This window comes from Rhinichthys klamathensis, unplaced genomic scaffold (assembly GCF_029890125.1).
Source record: "Rhinichthys klamathensis goyatoka isolate OS25496 unplaced genomic scaffold, OSU_Roscu_1.1 h1tg000254l_1, whole genome shotgun sequence".
NCBI classification, from domain to species: Eukaryota; Metazoa; Chordata; class Actinopteri; order Cypriniformes; family Leuciscidae; genus Rhinichthys; species Rhinichthys klamathensis.
Genome location: NW_026606776.1, coordinates 5,021,910 through 5,047,033, shown reverse-complemented (window position 1 = coordinate 5,047,033; position 25,124 = coordinate 5,021,910). Strand labels below are relative to the sequence as shown.

The following is a 25,124-nucleotide window of genomic DNA, read 5'->3' as shown; positions in this document are numbered from 1 at the left end:
ACACTTAATTTAAACATTTACTCTCCAGATCCAGCCATATCCAAACCATGCTGGAAAATTAAATTCCTAAGTTTCAGTCAATGCAACAAAAATCATTCATGTAATCCCAACATGGATTAAGTAAACTTAAATTCTAAATATATTTAAGTGGATTGAACACATTGAAATTAAGTTAGGACAAAATGTATAGCAAATGTGTTGCCTTAGCTCATTTTAATTAAGTAATTTAAACAAGCAGCAAAATATTTCTTTTTTTTCAGTGTGGAACCACATTGAGATCCCCATGTCTCTGGGATTAAACCTAATAGAACCTTAAAAATTTACATTACAAAATAAACATTTATTAAGAAACATAATCTAGAAGGATATTAAGATATCTTTAATACTTTTAGAGTTACAGGCACACAGTCCTTTGGAAAAAGAATTTTTGTGGCACTCAGGTATGTTCAATGCAATTGTTTTGATAACTTTGAAACTAGAAATTTATCTAATTTTTCCTATTTGTTCTTCAGCTGTTCCTCTTTGAAAGAAAAAAAATGAGCGGTACTTTTAAATAGTGGATTATTCAGTAAATACACATCCAATACATTTAATATTTTATCTTTCATCACTATTTATGTTTGTCTTTCTTAATTTTTTTTTACAAAATAAAAAAATTTGGAGACGTTGAAGTTTCTCAAAATTGGTTGATTGAACAAGAATGACCAACCTTATAAGTTTATTCAGAGGCATAAAATATGCTCAAATTTGGTGTAGATGTTATTTATACAGATAACTTAATGTACATTAAATGCACATATGCAAATATATCAGTTTTCACTCTATAAATTGTCCGATTAAGATGATATTTAAATGCATAGTTTTACAAACAAGGCTGAGTAGTTTTAATTGTGGACGTTTTTAGAATTATTCTAAAAGGCTTTTTACTTTATTTAAAAAGTATGTACTATCAATCAGATAACAGAGGGTACATTGTAAATTGTGTGCAAACTGTTTTTTCAGAAAAGTTTATTTTCTCAACAATGCTTATTCAATGCTAATTGTTTGCATTTCTCATGCAACTTGGGTAGCCATTCAAAATAGAGAAGGCTTAAAGGTATGGTGTCAAAAACATCCATTCAATTCCATCTGACAGCTGTTGGCTAACAACATAAGTGGATTGAATGGTACAAAAAAAGTAGAATATGTTCCCTTTAAATCTGTAGCCATCTCAAGTAGACTGCTGTACAGTTATATAAGCTATGACCTTATTTAGAACCTCATCAATATTAAAAGAGGGCAAAAAACAACTCTCAGAACAAGAGAACATGGGTTTGACACAGAAACAGAACAAAAATTTAAAACCACCACCATAACTAATATATTCTAATAGGGACAGACTGCAAGCATGAGATCATGTGACATCAACAGATGTATCTTGGTAACATATACAAATATTGTGTCTTGGTAATGCATACATAAACATGAAGACTCAACTCACCAAAGAAGCAATAGATGATTCCGAAGAGACAGCACATGGAGCAGACCACCGAAGGGACCACCTCATAACGTCGTCCCGCTCCATCGCTACAAGGCTCCAATTGCTCTGGTCCAGCTTCTCTTGAGGGAGGGGCCAGCTTAAAGGCTAGGGTCTGCAAGGTGGACGTCATGGTGACCGTAGTGCACTGGACGGAGCGAACAGGTCGAAGGGAAGGGGTGACTGAGGGAAGGGGAAAGGGCTGGGAAATCAGGGTACACCACGTGTCCACATGAATCTACCTGTAAGAGAGAGAAAAATCTATGTAACTCCATGAAGAGACAAGGGCCATCCATTATGTTGCCTTGAGGTAAGGTGTAGTTTTCCTTGCTTTACCCTGGGCAAAAAAGCAGTTTAATTTTATGTATTTATGCTGAAATTACTACAATTTCGTGTCAAGCTATGTAATGTAATATATATATATATATAAGATCGGAAGACTAGAAGTTACAAAGCCAACATGGAATTAGCAGGAAAATCTAGCCAAGCCAAATTTATTCGTATAGCAGTTTTCACAATACATAGTTTTAAAGTATCTTGACAGAAAATCATGATGTTAATGTAACATATTTTAAACAATTTATTTGCTTATATTCGCATTCAGCAGATTAGAGTCAGGAGATAGATTACATTTTTCTACGATATAACAATCAAACAGTTGAGGTATGCCAGATATAGCATATTTCGCCCTATGCGAGTATACTGTATGCATATAAAGTTGGACATGCTTATACATCCAACTTTACATAAAGAGCAGTTATATAAAGTGTAATATGTTACATTTTGCACAAAAAAATCAGGCAGTTGAGATTTTCTATATAGTGTATACCTGTACTTTGTTTACTGTATGCGGATAAGGTTGGATATATAACTTTATATATGGAGCTGTGAAATAATGGTTTACATTTTGCAAAGACAATCTTGCAGCCAAGATTTCGCTATATAGTATATTGCTTTACATGGGAATACTGTATGTGCAGGGCAGGTGATGCTGGGTGATAATATAGTAAGTTTACATTTTTCAACAATAGAACTTATAAAATCTAACCTTAAAAAAATCCCTCGTAGTTAACTAGGCCTATATTTATTATGTTTAATGAAGTTTTACAGGGTCCGAATTACACTGACTCTTTCTCTGTCCTGCCCCTTTAGTTTTACCTTTCCCCCCCATCTCTGGCTGTTTGGAAAAGATGTTGGATAATGTAAAGCTAACGTTACTTTTATAAAATGTAGCTGATAGCCCATGTCCACGACACTACTGATATACAGGTCATTACTCACTCACAGATATTTGCCGTTTTATTTATTCTCTGCTTTACTTCACTCTTCTTCATTCCCTCCCTTTCTTTATCTTCCCCACTCACTTCCTCCCCCTCAACCAGTCTTGTTCAGTCATGCCCTTCTCCTCTGTCACATAGGCCTAGTTGTGGTTCATTTTGTGCTTAACGATGCCTATGCCTAATAACTGTTTAGCCGTCAAGTCTACTTTAAATGATCACAATCTAATCAATGATCACTTCTCTGACAGTTGTGTGATTGTTCTGGCACTGTTTACTACAGAATGGTGGTCGACCGATATATCACCAAGGCAAAATCTTGCAAGATTTGATATATATATTGCTTTACATCATGGGAGTATGTGCAGGGCAGGTGAAGTAGGATAAACTATTTATCCCACATTTAATATAATGATGGGCTAGAACATAGTAAGTTTACCATTTATTTATTAACCAATGATACAATATCAGCCGATATCTGGCTTTTTTTCTTTCTTTTTTTTTTTTTTAAAATAGCAGCATCGGCTGATAGGCTATGTTTTTCTGTTTAGCCGATGTATTAAAGTTAAGACTATGTTCACACTGTACATTTTTGGGATTGACAACCGCATTTACTTACAGGCATGAGTCTCAAAATGTCCCGTTACAGCAGCGTCTCGAATACTGTCTGTGTGAACGTGCAACGATCGAGTCAAGCCCGTCTCTTACCAGTAACCATAGTGACAGTGACCGAAGTAATATCAAAGATGGCGACGTCCATAAAACTGAAAAGTTTTATCACTTTTGACACGATAAGAGTCCAATTGACCCGCGAGTTTATCCGTCAAATCTTCATTAACCGACAGAAGTTTCAATGTAAACACACTCGCGTCTCACGAGAATGCGGCTGTGAGTTCTGCAATAGAACGCGGTTGTCACTCCCGTAAATAACCGAACTGTGTGTGAAGTTACGTAGCAGCTAACCGTATTAAGGCTTCAAATACAGGACCGACAACCGAATTCTGCTGCTGTATGAACGTGGCCTTGTTTTGACGGCGCTAGAACGCTGGATCTGAGAATTAAGCGCCTGAGCACACAGCGCTCTCATTCTCCGTCTTTATTTTCTGTTTAACGGTTTTGTCTAATACGTTACTAGATAGAACTGTTCAACAACAAAGAAAGTAAACCATTATAGCGTTTTATTGTACATTATTATTTATATTATTCTTTCTCGTTTACCGTCAGCATTCAGCAAAATCAAATACGCATTTGACAATAATAATAATAATTCGTTACATTTATATAGCGCTTTTCTGGGTACTCAAAGCGCTTTACATGGAAGGAGGGGGAATCTCCTCAACAGGGTTCTAAATTAACTTTTTTGATCACCAGCCAATGTGGCTGGTAACTTTCTAAAGTTACCAGCCAATCAGAATTTCCACTAGCCAATTTTTTTTCCGGTGAAAATAAGAGAAATTATGAGTGCCACTGAATGCATTTGATCATTTTATTAACATCTTTGGCATGAAAAACACATATAAAGTACAATATAACACAGAAAGTGCAAACATTTCATTTCAAGTTTGGGATCTATCTATCTATATCTATTAGGGATGTGCACGAATATTCGAATTTTCGATTTGTAATTATTATTTGAAAAATAAAATACTATTTGAATTTTTAAAAAAATTCTGCAGTTATCATTAAATGCACTGGGTGGAGCGTGTTTAACAAGTGGATTGTATTTGATCACATAATGTCATTGTCTGCCTCGCGAAGTTTGGAATTACTTAGTTGAAAATGATAGCCTATTACAAAATGGAATTACTTTTAATCAATTATAATTAAACTGAGTTATCATAATATCACCACCACAATGAGAAATCACATGAAATACAAAGAAACACCAGTCGACTGAGGAAGCAACTGTCCATCTCTGCATTAACAGGTCAGCAGCTGTACCCCGAGGGAATCGTGATCCGAGATGATATCTTCTGGTAGCAAAATGATTTTGAGACATATGCTTCCTTTAAGTTTCGTTGAGGGAGACAGGTTTAAGAACAGAAAACGCAAAGCTGTTACTTCACTTTGCACACACACACGCGTCTCTGCAACGCCTGTGTGTCAGCGCGTTTTCTCACTCGAGCATGTGGATATTATTGTTTTTCTCAACATGAACGTGAAACAATATAAACACGATAATCATACTTACTCGAGTATGTACGTTCTGTACGATAACTGCGCAGTCTGCTTTTTTAGCGTTTTTCCCCGTTCTCGCTGCTTGAGGTTAAATGCTTTTGTTGTTTATTTTTTGTGTACACATTGTTTAATGTTTTCAACTAAAAGAAAATCTTAAGATATATAGTAAGCTTGTTGTGTATATTGCCTAATGTATAAGCTTGTTCAGAAATAATGACAAAAACCTTAAACTTAAAAAAATAACGGATTTAGTTTAATCTTAACTTTTTACTTTACTAGCTAACTCCCTCATCTTTCAGTCTATGCTCCCTGCTCTGGCTCTGTTCGTTCTTCTTCTTTGTGTTTTCTGATGGACACTCCACGCGCAGCCAATGGGCGTATGAAACGTCATCACGTAGCATTACGGCACAGTGTTCATGGGAAATGTAGGAAGTACTGCCAGGAGGATAAATGACCGAGAACATAGAACATTATGTGTCACCGGCCAAACTGGCTAGTAAGTTTTTATTAACACCCGCCAAAATTAATTTTAACCCGCATTTGGCGGGTTGGCGGGTGTTAATTTAGAACCCTGCTCCTCAACCACCACCAATGTGCAGCATCCACCTGGATGATGCGACGGCAGCCATATTGCGCCAGAACACCCACCACACACCAGCTTATTGGTGGAGAGGAGACAGTGATGAAGCCAATCAGTATAGAGCTGGTAAGTCCCGCCCCTTCCGCTTACCCCGCTGGACCTCTAGGTTGAAAAATCGTCAATGCAAGTGAATGAGATAAAATAATTATTTTCTAATCCCGTTTGAATTTTGCAATGAATGTGAACATATGTTGTCTGTTAATTTTTTATATAATTTTTCGTGTAAAGAATGCTACAATTTAGCGGGTAGAATTTTCCTACGGTTAGACTTTGTGTGAGAGCACTTTGTGGACTACAACTCTTCGCTGCTTTCGACGCGTTTGATATACGTCACCACCACTAGCACACGGATCCCGCTAAACATGCCTGTGTCTTTGGTGCACTTCATGGTGACATTTGGGTACAAAACACACAGGCATCTCGACCTAATTCCTTAGATTATCGCACCGTGATTTGTGGAGGGAAAATGTGTTATGTGGTGACGTCACATATGCGACGTGAAGTCTTTCTCGTTATGTTTATTCCACAACTGCTAGCCAAAGAATCATACAATATACTGTCAAACTCGTTACATGAGAAATTATATAAAAAATTCACAGACAACATATGTTCACATTCATGGCACAATTCAAACGGGATCAGAAAATAATTATTTTCTCTCATTCACTTGCATTGACGCTTTTTCAACCTAGAGGTCCACTTGGAGTTTTACGGATGGGCAGGACTTACCAGCTCTATATGGGGATGATTAGGAGGCCATGATTGACAGAGGCCAAGGGGCAAATTTGGCCAGGATGCCGATGTTACTGGGATTTTTAATGACCACAGAGAGTCAGGACCTCGGTTTAACGTCTCATCCGAAGGACGGTGCTCTTTGACAGTATAGTGTCTCTGTCACTATACTGGGGCGTTAGGAGGACCCACACAGACAACAGGGTGAGCACCCCCTGCTAGCCTCACGAACACCTCTTCCAGCAGCAACCTGGTTTTCTCAGGAGGTCTCCCATCCAGGTACTAACCAGGCTCTGCCCTGCTTAGCTTCAGTGGGCAACCAGTCTTGGGCTACAGGGTGATATTTATATAATTTAAACAAATATTTGAATATCTAATAAACATTACATTTGATTTCACAAACCTTGCAGACTTAGTCAAATCCAACTGTCAGATTTCTGAAGTGCACATTTGTAGCCTGCATGAAAGTGTTACTCTGTGAGTGGCGGACCGTGTGAATTGAATGCGGACAGGAGTAACTTAGAGTTCAGCTTCACTGGAGACGCACGATCGACAAACTTTAAACCCTTGATTTCAAACTATGCTACGCTATATTTAGTTGCCCGCTGTTTCATATCATGTAATTTTCACTGTGCTGTAAGTAAAATTAGTGTTACCTTGTCTTTATTTGGAATTTATATATATATATATATATATATATATATTATTCCCAGTGCGCACAAATTTACCAGATTACTGTAAGTGCCATGTTGGTTAGTGTTTACTTGCTTTTTACCATTTTTTCCCAACAATTTCTTTATTTGTGAAAAATACTGTAGTAATACTATTACAGAATCAAGAAGTTGCCATCTAAACTAAGTCTGTTCAATTTAGAGTGGTATTTTTTAATTAATTTTCAAATTATTTATTTCTAATTTATTCAATAAATTAAATATAAAGTGTGTACACAAACACACACACGCCACCCTGCTTTATATCGGCCACCCTGCTCTCTTAGATATTGGCATCGGCCATCAAAAAAAACAATATCGGGTTTATTAAAAACCAATAAAAAACAGAACTTAAGTTTCTCAATTTTAGTTCCTCATTCTTTATCCAACACTCTTTGACACTGCAGAAAAAGTAGTAGTAGGCCAAATGTGTCAGAACTGTTGGCCAGCTGTGATTGGAACCACTAAGTGGTTGTACTAAGCCATTTGTTTCAATGAACTGGGGGCTGTTCCATAAACCAAGATTAGAGTATAAGCCAGGCTTATTTCGGTTAGTCTGGCTTATTTTTGGTAGATTCTGTTTCATAAATCAAACTTAAAAAAGTTCAAACTCAGTTACCCTGGCAACTTATGCTGGGAAACTAGCCTGGTCCAGGGCAGGCTAACTGTCAGGCTAAGCCTTAGTTGTTACACAGATCCTCAACACTGACCGACAAGAACACAATGATATTACCACTGACGGTCTCTAATACCATTATTGGACTTTATAAATACACAGTATACAGAAAATCAACTTAAATAAGCCTACAATATAGACATATATATATATATATAAGGCGTTTTAAAGTTGTCCGTTTAGGACATGTCATTTTTGTAATAAAGACATTTTAATTAAGGAATGCCTCGGTTATCAGAGAATTCTTTCTCTACACTGTCTCATTATGTACTTTATTATGTCTTTCAATTCAAACACATTTAACACAATTATACAAATGGACAGTTCCTTTAAAGACATCATATTTTCCCCCAATAAATATACCTTATTTTTCCTTCTACTTCTTTTTCTTTTGTGATAATACCAACACATACATATAAATAAAACAATAAATAAATATTAATAAAAATATAACATTCACATATATCAAACTCTTATAATGAATGAAACATAATTCCTAATAGTTATTCAAGTAATATTATTTAAATATCAAATATTCAATATTAAATAAGTAAATAAATAAAATAACAAATAACTAGAAATAAAAGGGAAGGTTACATAAAAATGTAGGCCAATATATATTCCTTTATTTTATGGAATATTCTTTGATTTTAGAGTTGCACATATCTTTTCAAAATGTATACATTTGTTCTTAATTTAATGTTATCCTCTCCATAATGTACTTTAGAAACTAAATCTAACCACTCATTTAAAACTGGGGATTCTTGCTTTGTCAAAAAAATTATTGCATTAAAAGCTGTAATTCTCAGCATTCTAAATAAGTATATCATCTTTATAAAGTAGCATAAGTCCTATACCCAAAACTATATTTTGTTTCTTTCTTTATATATTTAGTTTCTTAAAAAAAATCTTCCCTGAATTAGGCTACTTCTGTTCAATTTCTTTTTTTTATTAGAAGTATAAAATATATGAGTGTAATGAGCTAGAAGTTCACTGCAACTTATCCAACACCCTAAAGATAAATTATTATAATTAGAAGATATTTCTAGTGTTATAAAATATCGCATATTAATTTTCCAAGCAAAATGTATATTTTAGTCAGAATTATTGCGCTTCTATTTGGCGCGCATGCGCGCAGCAGCGCTCGTTCAATATGAAGATTAGCAGCAAAATGGATACATTTGCACGACTTTCTAACATTTACAGATGGAGAATATAACTGTAAAATGTAATTTTTGCACTGAGGGGGGGGGGGGAACATGTCACAAACGCATAAAACAGCACAAAATATACGCTGTTTGATGGTGGATCGATTTGATCCACGATCGACCTCTAGGGCTGCTTCAGAAACGCGTGCACACGCAATTATCTACACTAGATAAACCTGGATCAAATTAGTGAGATTGCGTGAACTTCAATGACCTTTTATGGAACCACTTTAGCCCCAACTTAATTGTTAGGCTCATTCAAGTCCGGTTTTGGAGTTTAATCCCCGCTTTTCTAAGCTTCATTTATGGAACAGCCCCCAGGTTTGTTGCAACCATGATTCATAACAACAGCCCTTAAAGGGGACATAACACACACAGTTTCTGCCAATCTCGTGTTAATGTTGAGTACCTATATTGCATCCTTCATATCTCAGAAGAGTCTTTAGTTTTATCAGAATTATAAAAGAGAGATACAGATGTACCGCTTCTTTCCGAAAACAGTCAAAAAACGTTGGCCCTGTTTAGCAGGAGAACTCTATAGCAGTGTAAATAAGTCAGAATGCATGAAATAGCATTACGCCTGTTTCACACATACTCCGTTTGTAGTGCGTATGCGGTAGGTGTTGCAGTAAGCGATGCAAGAGCAGCACGTGCTGTATATCTGATCCGCGGCTGTATACCACAAACACAACATTTATTCATTATTTTTATTTCAAATCAAAAAGTTGTTAGCCTACTGAAAATGTTTTGTCAGCATTGCGATTCTCTTTGTACACAGTACAGTTAATCTTTCATAGACGTATTCACGTTTAAACACAAAATTTAAACAACTTATTCAATGCTTCTATATAGATTTATAGATTTGCAAAACAACTTGCAAAAGAAAAGGCCTGATATTTGGCTGTTTTTGTCAATTGTATCTAGAACTTTATACAAGAAATCCTGCAGGTCATAAAGAACTTGTTTTTCCAACTCCATGAAGAGACGAGTGCAATCCATTATGTTGCCTTGAGGTAAGGTGTAGTTTTCCTTGCTTTACCCTGGGCAAAAAAGCAGTTGACTGTGAAACACAGTAGTTGAATTTTATGTATTTATGGTGAAATTACTACAATTTCGTGTCAATCTGTGTTTATGCGAACAATGCACTGTCACTTTAATTTAGCGCGCGTAGCACAGCAAAAATAGACTCGGTGCAGAAACAATCGCTGCACTATACGCACTGCTCCTGGAACGCATTGCCGGATCGCATCCGCATGCAGTGTGAAAGCTCTTACCTGTAACATGGGTACGGAAAAAAACAACACAACGCATACGGAGTATGTGTGAAACAGGCGTTAGGCATGCATCCCCTTTAAGAACCTAAAAATACTTTGCATTTGCAATAAACAATACTACAATTCATTTTATGTCTCTTAGCTCAAAGGTTTTTGCATGTTTTAATAAAAAGCTGTTAAAACAAACCCGTTCATAAAATCATGTCATAAAACATATTTCCAGCATGTTTTAGCTGTCCTATTCCTGCTTTTCAACCATTAAAGAAACTGTTTACCCCATCAGTCAAATCCTCAGTACATTCCAAATGGCCCGAGTCAGTTTACTCATCTGTTTTCTCAATATAAATCAAACTTGTCTGAAAGAGATTGTTTTCAGTTGTAATCCTGCTCATTATGTCCAAAAGAGAGTTCTTGGTTCAATGACCTGGTTAGCGATAAGCTGACAACTCTACAAGTGCTTGATGGCTGACTGATATTTGGCTTTTTTTTTTTTACTATTGGCATCAGGTGATCTGTTCACTTCATAATTATTGGAAGCGGGACTTTTATTTTGAAAGTGCCCAAACGCAGATGCACAGGAGCTCCCATTCTGTCTTCATTAGATTACTGTTTAACAGTCCTGTCTAATACATTAATAACTTCTTTATTTGTGTGAAAAACTAAAATACGTCTACAGAATCAAGAAACTGCTATCTAAAAGTATAAGGGGCCATTTACAAGACACACTTTCAAACTTTTTATGCGTTTTGGGGGCCTGAAAACGTACGTTTTTGAAAACAATATCGTTTTAGTCTCCATGTAAACAGCAAAATTAAGAATTTGTGAAAACTGTAACATCATGCGCATGCGTATTATGCGTTTACTCTATAGGCCCTTAGTTTTTCTTTACAAAGTGGCGTCGTCAACTACTGGCCTGGAACGCATAACACAGCATTCGTATCCATAGTTGTATTTGTGGATCCTTGTAAATGGGATCATTTTGACAACATTGTCGTCTGTAAAAAACGCAAAGGAAAAACTTTCCCATTTTAAGTACACATTGACATGTAAATAATATATCCTAAATCGGTAATATTACAGATTTATTTTTCACCAAGTTCAATCGGCTTATATCGGCCATCCTGCTCTCTAAGATATCAGCAACACACCCATTAAAAAAGTTTTTTTTACACTTCAAAGGGAATGAACTTAAAGCCAAAAAATGGACTGTGGTGTGTGTGTGTGTTTTTATGTGCTTTCTAAAACCCTCTAAGCGAAGCTCTCTCTCTAACAGTGCATTGACACAGGGTGTCGGCTTTAACGCTTCTCATTTAAGGCCGATTTATACTTCTGCATCGGACCTACGCTGGAGCCTCTACGCTGTAGACAACGCGTTGGTTTTAATTTATACTTCTGCGTCGTTGTCCACGTTGACGCACGCAGAGGGAACGTGAAACCCGAGGGAGCGGTTCTAGCAGACCAATCACAGCGCTTGCGTCTGCGTAGAGTTGTTACATTTTTGGAGAGGTGCACATCAGGGTAGGCGCGCTACACACAGCCTACGATGTAGCTACAGCGGGAGTTCTACGCAGAAGTATAAATTGGGCTTTACTTTGAATGGGTGACGTCATGCGTAGCCGAACTGAAATATGGGTTACATGTGGGTTAAGCCCAATTTATACTTCTGCGTCGACCTCCCGCCATAGCTACGTCGTAGGCTGTGTGTAGCGCGCGTACCCTTCGGCATACCCTGACGTGCACCTCGCCAAAAATGTAACAACGCGTCAATTCTACGCGTACCGCAAGCGCTGTGATTGGTCTGCTAGAACCGCTCCCCGGCTTTTACATGCTCCCTCTGCATGTGTAATTGCGCGTCAACGACGACAACAACGCAGAAGTATAAATGAAAACCAACGCATAGTCTATAGCGTAGAGGCTCCGGCGTAGGTCCAACGCAGAAGTATAAATCAGCCTTTAGCGTCGTGCCACTGGCGTTGCTCGCGGCAAAAGTTGAAAACTTTAACTTTTTAAGTGCCGACGCAGGCGTCAGCCAATCATATCGCCTATGCAAATACCCTAGCGCAGACGATAGCCAATTCAGTTCATGCAACACCGGAAAAGTAATGTGATTGGCTATTGTCACTATGGCGGTCGCGTCAGCACCAAGCTTCAGACACGCCCTCCATCAAGCGTTGACGCCGATGGCCAGTGTGAATGCAGCGTATAATCATCCTCTTTAAAGCAAAGCTGCAATAGCTATAAACTTTTTGCTGCATTCTTTCTGCAGTACAGTTGTTTCTGAATGCAAAAATACATTATATGAAACATGTCTGGTGGCCATGGCCCTAAACCATCTTAATTATACAGGGCTTCCTTAAGACCCACTAGTCAACTAGTCATTCAGAAAACCAACTTAAGGAGTAGATTATGAAAATATGTAGTTCTGCATATCCCTAGCCCATAATTCCCCTGAAGCCAGTCTGAGTTGAACGTGAGAAAATTCTGCATTCGGTCATGCTCCCTTCCTATTTTCTCCCTTTCTCTGTCATAGAAAGCACATGCCTTAGTAATTATCTTTAACATAGGGATAATCAAAGCTCTGTTTATGTCAACCCCCACGTGGCAGAGAATCCCTGCCAAACCAAACTACAATCCAGCACAGAAAGTAAAAAAGCCATATTCTACATAGGAAAGTACATGTTTTGATAAAAACATATTTTACATCAATAGATCCCCCTATCCAGACAGATGTCCAACATCAATGGCCTTCCACTTCCTGTCTATGACCATAACAATAAAAAGATGCAACCCTTATCAGCTCTAGGCCAGGCAGCATTGACCAATAGGAAGGCAGCCTCCCCCTCCATAGCAACAGACTAGGATCCAATCAGAGCCATTCTAGCTTGTAGGGCTCTTCTAAGTGTTGCTGTAGCATCAACATCACAACCTGAGGAACTAAAACTACTGACCACATACCCTCATTTATGCTTATACAAAAGTTCACCATACTCTCCTGAATGTTTACACTCGCATTTGAGTACACAACAAGCACAAGTCTAGCTAAGGACAGTGAAATGAGTTACACTGCTGTGGTTTCTGATGCTTTCTAAAACTGTCACTTTCTAGAGGTTACCTGAGGTCACAGGGATGACCACGTTCAAATAGACAACACCTATTTATCGAACGTGTTAATATCATGACCTCTGGAGTGTCTTACCCCGCCTGTTGTTGGATAGTGAGGTGGACACTTGTAACCACGGTAACCTAATCTGACACAGCTGTTAGAGCTGTCTGGCTTCGATTTATCCCATTGTTTCAGTTTGCCTTCCTTTTGCTCAGTTTCTAGCCTCCCACTTTTTTTGTTCTTCCTCACTTGTTGTTCTCCTCTAAAGCTCATTAATTACTTCCATTTCTTTCCATTTAAACAGAGAAGCTTAGCGTTCACTGTCTTCATTCCCTGGAGGAGATGTTTTAATGGATTTGGTCACCTGTCCTTCTGTTTCTCACCTAAACGCTCTCAGTTGCCTCCATGTCACACGCTTGTGTTTATCTGTCCTCTAGAGCAAGAACATAATCAGATTACTGACAAACACTATATGATTAATCGCCCGCTGCAACATTAGCCACCCGGCCCATTCCCATTCCAGGAAACATTTAAATAACCATCCAATTTACCTTACACTATACTGCATGTAAATGAGGAGCACTCAATGAGATTAAATTCCTTGCTTTTGTTCATTGTCGCTTTCCATTCTCTTATTTCCTCAGTAAAGACTGGACTGCATTTCAGTTTATCAGTTTAACCAGAGTCCCTCTCCTATGGGGAGCCTACAAGGTTAGCTAAAAAAAAATGTGCAATGTCCAACAGGGAGATCAGAGGTTGTTCTTTTTGAATGGAAGTCTCTGAGAAGATGCACCTTTGTGCGCTAAATAAACTGATTTGGTGCAAAGACAGCTTAACACTTAATAAATTGACTGATAGACAATTGACAGATGAAGATGTTGCAACTTCCTCCTTACCCGAGTAATTCTCTAGTTTAACTACCACTGTAAACTACTCTAGCTATTTAACCTAACACAGAAGATAAAATATGTTTAAAAGGGGACTGTGAGTACGTCTCGGGTTACGAATGTAACCATGAAGGAGAACGAGACACTGCATCCTAGGACGCTTTGGGGAACGTTTCCAGAGTGACCGGTGTTTGAAGCAGGTGTCTTAACACAACAATAACATTGGCAGGTGACAGCCCTATGACGTCACTACCGGTGTGACCAGAGTATAAAAGGGCGCCTGTAGTACACGTCAACAACAACTTTTGTCTGATGGAGACGTGGGTAGGCACACCTGAAGCATGGCAATGAGACGCAGTGTCTCGTGCCCCTTCTCAGGGAACCATAATTACATTTGCAAACCAACACATTCCCTTTCGAATTGGAACTTGCACTGCATCCTAGGACCCTTTGGGGAACAAATACCCATTCCGGCATGTTAAAGGAATGAATGCTGTAAATGCAGACAAAGTCAATGATGCCATGGAGCTAGGTCCAGAGTCACAATTCCCCATCCTAGATTACTATTGACTATATGACTATTCCCTAGGGCCAGAAATCCTGGCTGCATACCCCGCAGGCAGATCTCAGGGCCTGGTATTCTTCCAAATATCTTCAAGGGAATATGGCCATGGATTAGAAATATCCTGCCTGTCACTTCTGGGGAAAGTATACGTTCTAAGTTAAGGACTGCTTACCAAGGAGGCTCATAAAAGAGCCTGACAACTCGATACTATCCAAGCAGAGTTCTGGGGAGCGGAGGACTCAGCATGGCGACTCTCTAAATCGAGACGAAACCTAACAACGCTTTCCTAAGGGTGGTTTCACCAAGGAGGCTCAAAGAGAGCCAGTCAACCTGGCATGACCACCCAGACAGAGCTCTAAGAACGGAGGCCTCAGCAAGATGACTCTCTAAAGCAAGAGGAGGCCTAACTATGTTCTATACCAAGGACTGCTTACCAAGGAGGACCACAAAAGAGCCTGACAACTCGATACTGCTATCCAGGCGGAGCTCTGGGTGGCGGAGGCCTAAGCAGGATGACTCTCTAATGCGAGAGACCTAGCAACGCCCACCTTGAAGACCGTTAACTAAGGAGGCTCAAAAAGGATCTTACAACCCAGTCCACTGCCTCCACAGAGCTCTCAGAGCAGTGGCTTCAGCATTAACGACCCTCTATAGCGAGAGGAAGCCTAAATTTGCTCTACGCAAAAAGATCATCTCACCCTCACCTCACCTATGCAACTTGAACATGTTATCTTATGCGGAGCTCTGGGGAGTGGAGGTCTCGTCATGACGACTCTCTAAATTGACAGAAAACCTAAAAACACGTCTTAAGGGTGGTCCCGCCAAGGAGGCTCACAGAGAGCCATACGACCCGCCGTAGCCACCCCAACCAAGCTCTAGAATGGAGGTCTCAGCAAAACGACTCTCTAAAGAAAGAGGATGCCTAACTGCGTTCTACGCTAAGGGCTGCTTAACAAGGAGCAGGGATGGAAATTAGCACCCGCAACCAGCCAAATGCGGGTGATTTTGTGTTGTGGCGGGTAAACTCGCTTCACCTACCGGCCACCGTGGCGGGTTAATAAAAATAGCATACTGTTTCACCCGGACGGCGGACACTTTTAGAGGAGGCACACCTTCAAACAAAAATGTGGCGTTACATCGCAGGCGTAGAGGTCTGCAGAGAAAACATCATGGTGCGTTCACACCAGACGAGAATAGAGCGTCTGGCGCGAGTGATTTCATTGTTAAGTCAATGCAAAGACGCGTTACGCGCGTAAAAAAATCCTACGGCGCGAATGAGGTGTAGAGCGCGCCGTGGTAGATGCGAATACGCCTCATTCGCGCGGCAAGTTCGAGCGTCTGACGCGTTCCGCGCGCATGATTTTATTGAGTGCTTTTGTGCATTCACGCGTTTGACGCGAATTCGCGTCTGCCGCCCGAGTTGAAAAATCTGAACTTTGGCGTCAATTCCCGCCGCGTTAACCAATCAGGAGCCTAGCTGCTGTCACGTGGTGAAGTATCTGGATGCTTCAATAAATTATTTTGTACTAAATGCCTGATGTGGTTCTAATGCACAACAAAGCAAATATTTTATCACATAAAACTTGATTTCAATATATGAGACATATTCATTTTGTATTGAATGCTATTTATTCCATTTCATATCTAGATTATATTAAATATTATTCTAATGTAAAGGCAACCAACATACTATAGCTCATAAATCCGTGTCTGGAGAGTGTTGTGTGAGAGAGAAAAAAAAAAAATCACAGGACAGGTTAATTACTTTTGGAGGCTGGCTCAAATTATCATCAAAACAAAAATAAATGACAGATTAGGTGGATGAGGCCGAGGGTGAGAGAAAGAGAAAATGTCAGTATTTCATTGAGACTTGAGATTAAATAAACTGCTTAAGTATTCTTGTAGTATTCATTTTCACATGCAGTTACACATTGTCGGTTAAAAACAAGAAAGTGGCTGGTAAAAACATTGAGTGGCTAGTAGATTTTGAAATCCACCAGCCACAGTGGCCGGTGGACAAAAAAGTTAATTTCCATCCCTGACAAGGAGGCTCAGAAAAGAGCCTGACAACTCGATTCTGCAATCCAGGTGGAGCTTTGGGGGCGAACTATTGAGGATTCCACTTACTCTCAACCATGAAGACATTGCCATCAAGGTGCTAGCTGCGACCACTCGGAAACAAATTTGTAGGAGATTCGTAGGATCAAGATTCCAGACACTCTCAAAGGTGCCTTACAACAAAGAATGGTTTTCAAACTGGGGCGAAAACTGCCCACTTCCTGTCTGATTCTTCAGATTGAAAGAGTTTATCATAGGGACTGGAGGACCCTGCTTCAAGACCCGACTCAGAGTGAGGGTTATGCTCTTCAGTCAAACCGGAGGAAAAACGGGCTTTCTAGACTCCAACACTCACACAGGTGCCTACAGCTGTAAACTCGCACTAGACTGACATGTTTAACCATTGGACTCACGTCTTATGTCTTTTGTAGCATCTCGCACATGACACAGCGTTCTAAAAACGTGGTGCGCAGCTCAAGTTAAAAGAAGTGCAATTTTTAAATGAGCATCGAGTTTTTCCCCATTCCACTTTCCATGTCTCACATTTTTCAAAGCAAAACCCTGTTCTGTGTGAATGGCCCCTTATACAGGACTGTTGTTGCCACCGTTCCTCCATCTCCGCTGTTCAACCGACCCGTACAGCAGCTTGTTTCATGGTCATAATCATCCCGATTTAAAATCCTAAATATAAAACATGATGTTTGATATTATTGGGGCGGTCCCGGTGTGTCTGCAAACAGATCGGGAGGTTTAAGATTTGATCTGTAAATGCCTCACAATAGGGCTGGGCGATAAAACGATAACGATAATTATCGCGATATAATTTTTCTCGATAAAACGATATCAAGAGGTCGATAAATGTTCGATAATGTTTATGCGCCAAAAGCGGAACGAAACTCATTTGAACCGCGCGCGCCTCCCGGACTGTTTATCCGCTCGGCTCAAAGTCCAAACGGCAGCGCGCGCGAGCTCACTAGACTAGAGCAGAGCAGACGCGTTTACTCTGATCGAGACGTCTCGCTCACGAGATCCAGTGAGAGAAGCGCTTGAGTTCAGCGAAGAACACAAATGTTTAAAGGCAGATGAAACACCGCTGACAAACAGGAGAAACACTGCGCGCAACGATACAGTCAGAATCTGAATTGATACTGAATCCATTTAGCCTACCATGGATTTACTGTAAGGTTAGCCTAGTAATATTAACTGCACCATGAAATGTGGCATACATATTGAATTGTATAATATTATTAATGTAGACAATGTATTAAATGACTAATGGAATATAGTTATAGTATTTAATAATGTATTTAACTGTTAGGCTACTGTTTTTCATACAAATACCATAGAAACCATAAAGTTACATTTTGCCATGATAGTGAGGTGCTATAGGTTAGGCTTTGCCTGGTTTTATCTGTGGTTATCATGATCTAAATGCATGATACTGGATGACCAATGGTTAATTTTAATAAAACTCAAACAGTCAGAATATTACATTTTACCAAATTAAACAGATGTTACTGTTTTTGTTAATGAACATAAATTTAACAGAGTAGTATTAGCTTGAGTTAGGATGCAGATTTACTGTCAACTCACTGTCAAATATGCATTTCGAGACAAAACATGTAATTTGAATATTGCAGCCTGCACTGCAAACTGCTGAAGAAATATTTTTCTATTCAGATATTATTTTTGTTAAGGAAAAATGACAAATATTTGAATGTTCTACCTCAGATTTGTGAAATGTTCACCTGTTTGGCAAGTGTTTGTCATGATATGTTCTGACAATAAAGAGTTAAAACCACAATTAACGCTCTGGTTTATACAACTTTCACTTAGGAAAGCCTTTAAACTTGAAAGAAATAAAGATTTGACATTTATCGTGCTATTATCGATATCGACTGATAATAAAAAAATATCGTGATAATTTTTTGGGGCCATATCGCCCAGCCCTACCTCACAACACCAGATAATCTGGGGTGAACATTGTAAACGACCAAAGTCCTGGACAAGATTTTTTCTCAGATTGTCGAGAGGGGTAAATCGGCCTATAACTCCTGTAGTCTGAGCTCAGCGTTTAGGGAAAATAATATGACACAATACAAAGTAGGGCTGTCGTGATGCTGGGTTTTCACTACATTGTTATCGTAGCCAAAATAATTTACAGTACCATCTAAAGATTGGATTAGTCATCTTTGACTATTTTGTGTTTTCTCTTTTTTGGCCAATAAATAACACTCATAATGTGTAGGGAGGCAGAGAGATTGTTGTTGATCAGTACTTCCTTCACCCCATCGAATTAAAAAAAACCTCACACACTGGTTAGATAACTTTGTTTGTAACTTGGATTGTAGCTACACCTGCATCGTTTTATGATGGGTGGCAACTACTGTTAGTAACTATCTTAGAGTGTTAACCAGACAAGTTTCTGGCGCTGGATTATTTACAATTATCACTTGTGTAGAACTAACAAAATATCAATATTACATGTAAGGGGTCATGAAATGAGAATCAAAATGTTCTTGATATTTACACATAAGAGGTTACTTTACAATAAAAACATAGGCTGTTGCTTTCAGAATTCAGAAGTTTTAGATCTCAAAACTAACTCCCCTAGTTTAAAATATTAACAATTAAATAAACACATTCTTTTCTACCCTCCTCAAACAGAATGATTTGAAATCAGGAGAATTGTGATATCGCCTTTCTCCTCGACACGCCACTTAACATGCGTAATGACCGTAAATTTATGGAGGTGTGTTCTGAACAATATACGAATATATTGTTCATCAATCATAAGAGTGATTCAGCTGTTGGATACAGATGTCGAGTAAGACCGTCAAACTCAGACGTTGTTCTCAGTGGATGTACAGAAACTGCACCTACAAAAACGTTCTAAAATTACAAATGCATGATTGAATTTATTTTTAATGACGTGCCTGAACACTAAAATGATGGTTTGTTCTTCACATTTTTCTAAATATCTTTTATTGAAAGATACAGCAATGCCAAGAATTTTGTCCTCGGAGTCAACGCACCCCTTAAAGCAAATTTTAATTTGAAGACCAAAAAAGCAACTGATTCATGCATGAATAACTACAGACACAGTCATTTGTTTGTATGCGTTTGATGATGTACTGAATGAGTGGCACTATGTGAGTGGTATTTGACCACAGAAGCAGATCCGGCACCACCTGCTACACCCCCTACAAGCTGTCCTGTCGTACCTAACACCAGGGCCTTGTCTGTGGGCTATGTTCTCTCACGACTCCCTTAGTCACCCACACCCAACACCAATCATCCATTAAGTAACCCACCTACAGCACCGTCAGCATGCGTTGGCTACAGATGATATTGTGTGTGTTTTAGGCAGTGTCGTGTTTGGAAAGCATTCAGTTCCTGAAAAATTTGGATCATGATTTGAACAGTGTGTACTGTGTATGTTCATCAGAGCACAGGGTTCCAGCCTGATGCGTCACCCTGCAACAAAATCAATGTGTATCATAGTGTTGTCTCATTGTTTTCCATATCTTATCCAGCCTACAGATTGTTTCTCTTCTCTGCCAACTCTTTATCCAGTTTTGCTCATGAAATGCAATACTTGCTTGACTCGCACACTATGGTTTGTTCCAGTATTGTGTGCTAGTGTTGCGAAATGTCAGAAAAGCGTCTCTGTCCAGCAGTAAACCTCAATCATATCCTCCCACAAGCGCCAAAAGCTACACCCCACCACTCTATCTTTCCCTTACATAAACATTTACGCATTTTCTTTGTCTTATCCCATTTAAAACACACATACAAACATTCTATATCATATTTGCACAGACATGGAGCACCCTCTCATTCACACATTTCTAATGATAATCATTCACACCATCCTAATGATAATCCTTCACTAGCAGATTTTCCTATTTTCATGAATCAGAAGGTGCTCTTTGGCACAGGCTGCTACTAAAATAGTCTGTCGTCTCAGCCAAACCCTGCAGGGGCTGTTTTTCTCTCATCCCATTGCGGTTTGGACACTGCCAAACACCCAGCGTGGAGTTACAGAATTCCACTCCGGAAAAGATCAGTGTGAGTGAATTTGTGTCTGTGTGTGTGCGTGGGTGAACCTGGAACACTGCCAGCGGAAGAAACTTGGGCAGAGAATAGAGAGGATGGAATAAAAAAAAGGAGGAAAAAATGAGATGATGAAAAGCAATGAGCAAAACAAAAGCGAGAAGACTGTGGTGTTTTTTAAAGAGTATAAGAGACCGAAGGGGAATACAATGTGAGGAATAGAAGAATTGATAAGAGAGAGGAGAAAGAAATGGAACCCTCTCTTGCATAACTCCTTCATAATGGATCAGTCATGCTCCACTCATTCTGTTCATGTGTCGCCTGCAGTATCTGCTGACGAAGGGTGAAAGGAACCTACAGCCTGGTTGTGCAGAGAACTAGAAAATGGAGTCAGATGAAACATTTCACAACTCTTCAGACTGAGATTAGCAAATCTGACTAAGGACCCGTTTCCACGTCACCGTTTTCAACTAAAAACTGAAAACTTTTTATGGGTTTTGGCCGTTAATTTACGCGACAACGGCGTTTTGGGGGCCTGATTTTTTTTTAAACTATACCATTGTATGTAGTCTCTGTGTAAACTACAAAAACGCGAATTTGTGAAAATGGGGACATTGTGCACATTACGTGTTCAGTCATTTGGCATGAAGTTTTACTTTACAAAGTGATGTCGCCAACTACTGGCCTTGAAGCATAATACAGCATTTTTAGTAATTTTTGCGGATTCGTGTGAACGGGGATCGTTTTGACAACGTTGTGGTCTGTATGCGAAAAACTTTTTCGATTTTAGTACATTGTTGTCGTGTAAACGTGCCCTAAAATGCATGAGTGTGGACAAGAACGTATTTTAATAACAATCATTTTTTTTTCTCTGAATGACAAGGAAATAAAGCTCATGTGCTACAGTTTCAAACAGCCAAACTCTGAGCCTCCCAGAACGACAAGGCTCCAGTAAGGTCATACTCTCTGCACCTCATGGCTCAGTCTACAGGAAACACATTGCATAAAAACAACAAAATCAACTTCAAAGCACTAACAACAGATGTAAATAATTTTCTTTCACAGGATCTATCATCACTCTAATCATTCATCAAACTACTATTTGTAATGGAAACAATCTGTTATTCTAGAAACCTTCTGGATTGAATTTTAGAGGTTCCTCCGGTGTCAGACCTGTAATCGTACCCACAGGGCTGGTCACATGAGACCAAATACAGTGAGGTCACGTCAATGTAAAACAACAGAGGCTCATGTGCAACAAACGCTTACAGGAATCACCTGAAAAGATGTTCATAATAACAACAACAACAAGTAAAAGTGCCGTTAATAAATCTGTGTCTTCTTTATGCCGATGCATGGTTATCAAGGCACAGAAATGTGTCTAGTTCCAGTATGGTGATTACTTTGTCCCCAAGTGACAATGATGGATATTCTGTTAAATTTATATCTGGTCATCAAATGAATGTCCAGGGACAATACTAAAAAAATTAAACCGGATCATTCCAGGCGAACGGGGTGAGGTTACAGATTCAACGCACAGGAAATATACCCGACACGGAAAAAAAGGAGAGAAAAAAGAAAGAAACAGTCTTTCCTCAGACTACCACATTTCACTACAATTCTTGCTTGACTCTGACAGAGAGCTAAACAAAAGATTTCATGGCTATTCTACTATAACTCAACACAAATAAGTTATGGCATTGCTCAGACCACTGAATATCACAGCCAGCTAGGGAAGAGCTTTCTAGTAAACAAACTTGAGCAGTAATGACAGGCCTTAGATGGGGCTACTAGTCTAATATACACATGGACATCAGATCCCTGGCGGACTCAGTTTATTTAAGGTTTCGTTAATTCTGAATCAGACCGAAATACATTATTCTGTATCACTTTATTGCATGCCAACTAATAACAGAGGCAAATAAGAAACAAAACATACAGTTTTGGAATAAATGATGGTTAGAGTGCATAAATTATGATAGAATTTTAATTTTTAAGGCCACTCAATTTCCATTGTCCTGTTGTAAGGTTCTCAACAATAACTTTTGGAGCTGATTGTACTTATGTCCCATAAACCCTTGCCTTTATTCGCATCAAATGAAACATGCCATCTACCCATGTCTATATAGTAATTTCATGAACGACTAATTCGAATGCACAGACTAGTTCCAGAAATGTCCCATTCAATAACAGTAACTGTTTTCATAGCACAATGATGAAATGCTTGTGCATGCTGGAATTTAATAAGAATCTGCAGTACATGTGGCTTGTGTTGAGTGGATTAATAGTATTATGACCTCAGGCCTCCACCCTCTCTGTACGCCTTTGTATTTTCTTTAGCGGCAACCCTATAGCACCTCTCAATCTTTCCAGGTCACTTCTATTGTGTTCGTTCAAGGTTTAAGGAATGCCTCCACCTAACCACCTGTGACTTAACTGCACACACCATTACACTCAAAATGTTTGATCATTATTTATTACCCTGTATATCCTCCAACACCCATTACACTAACAAGCAGAAATTACCACATAATCTGTTCTGCAACCAATCCTGTAACTGTAACATAACATGGGGTTAAACTACAGACTGATCGGGACTTCTCAAAACAAAGCAACGAGTTTGTTTTTCCTCTGCACTGACTTTTTATGCTCCCATTTAACTTGAAATAATACAAAAATCCCATCATAAGAAGGTCTGAGAGTCATATATCTGTCAGAGTTGGTGGCCATCAAAAGAATGCAAGTCTTTTGGTGATTTGGACATGAACAAAAGGATCCCCATGTGGCACACACAAGTGAGGACGAAAGACGAAAGATTTGACCAAACAGCTAGAGGCCTGAAGGACAATGAATGGTCTGTTCATCATACAGTGCATCCGGGGGAAAATCTTGCTCTGTTTCTGTGTTCATGGAAGTTGAGCCGGCGTAAAAAGAGCTAAACCACATCAATATCTGCAGTTTACATTAACAATATGCATCAAATTAGGACGGTCCAAACATCCGTTATATGGGCAACATGTGTTTTGGTTAAATGCATAAAAAACTAGTGGTTGGTGTCAATAGTGTAACGATCTAAGAAGCACAGCTCACACAAAAGTGACTTTCAAACCATGCAGCTTTTTGTTCATCAACCCAGCAAATGACCAATCAACACTGCGTGGTTAATTTTAATCCATTGAGAAATGTGTGTGGGCCTGGCCATCCCTCGAAATTCACAGTTGTGTGGATTCAATGACTGACAAAGATTCACCAAACAACAGTAAATGTGACAAAAAAAAAAAAAAAAAAAAGTAAATGTGACCGTGACTTAAAACTCCACTGCAGTGATTGAAATGACACGTGTGTATTGATGCTACCTCACTTAAGTGTGATCCCTAATCTGGTGTCCATATTGACAAGCCAAATCAATACAAATTAAAAATGTATTAACATTAATTATACTAACACCTGACAGCAGCAGACCAAGGCAAAATCTAATATACCAGTTGCTAATGTAACCTAACTGCTAATGTATCACAAACTCCCATCAAAACTGCTCAAATATGTTGGTGTCACATGATAGCTCTGCTAAATGTGACAGATTTTACAGGAATAGGTCTCCAGCCATGATGAATTAACTTTGATTCGATGTGTGCTGACATGCAGGACAAATGATGGGGACTGCCCTGGGGGCATCATTTGTGCTGTGCCACTGCTGCTCTACTGTACCACTGCAATCGATGGGTGACATGTGCCAATACCAAATGTTCCTAGGGAACGTCCGCAAAGGCTAAAGGCCAAGTGACAACATCACACAAATAAAACTGGCAGTGCACATGCTGACAGTCACCAACTCCTTAAAGCAATCTGCAAGGGAGTAAGTCTGTAAGGGGCCATTCACAGCACAACACAGGGTTAAAAAGACAGATGCCAGTGTGTATGTGCTGTCAATGAAAAAGATTTGGTACGGTACGTGCATTTTTCATAGCATGCACAAACAAAGTCCACAATGTGTGGGAACTCTGATGGGATCAGAGTTAGACCTAACCAAGAACCTAAAGAGAACATGGTGGTAAGATGAAGCAAACAAACTGTAAACATGACATATCTTGATATGATAGCGGTGACATAACGAAGATCACAGAAGAGGTTATGTGAGAAGCCAAATTACTTGTACAGTACATGACACTGATCTAGATCACTGGCTCTTCCTTAATAAAAGCACTGTTTGTAAAAAATTACATCAAAGAAAGTCATTCAAAATA

At 39.1% G+C, this 25,124-nt stretch overlaps 1 protein-coding gene across 1 annotated transcript in view; it reads right to left on the bottom strand.

Annotated features, from left to right (window-relative positions):
• tmem198b (transmembrane protein 198b) overlaps window positions 1–25,124 on the bottom strand; it is a 32,941-nt gene that overhangs the window by 5,982 nt on the left and 1,835 nt on the right. Inside the window, exon 2 of the mRNA XM_056266831.1 lies at window positions 1,481–1,758. Coding sequence (XP_056122806.1) covers window positions 1,481–1,649 — 169 coding nt within the window. The 5' untranslated portion in view covers window positions 1,650–1,758. The remainder of the gene's footprint in view (window positions 1–1,480; window positions 1,759–25,124) is intronic.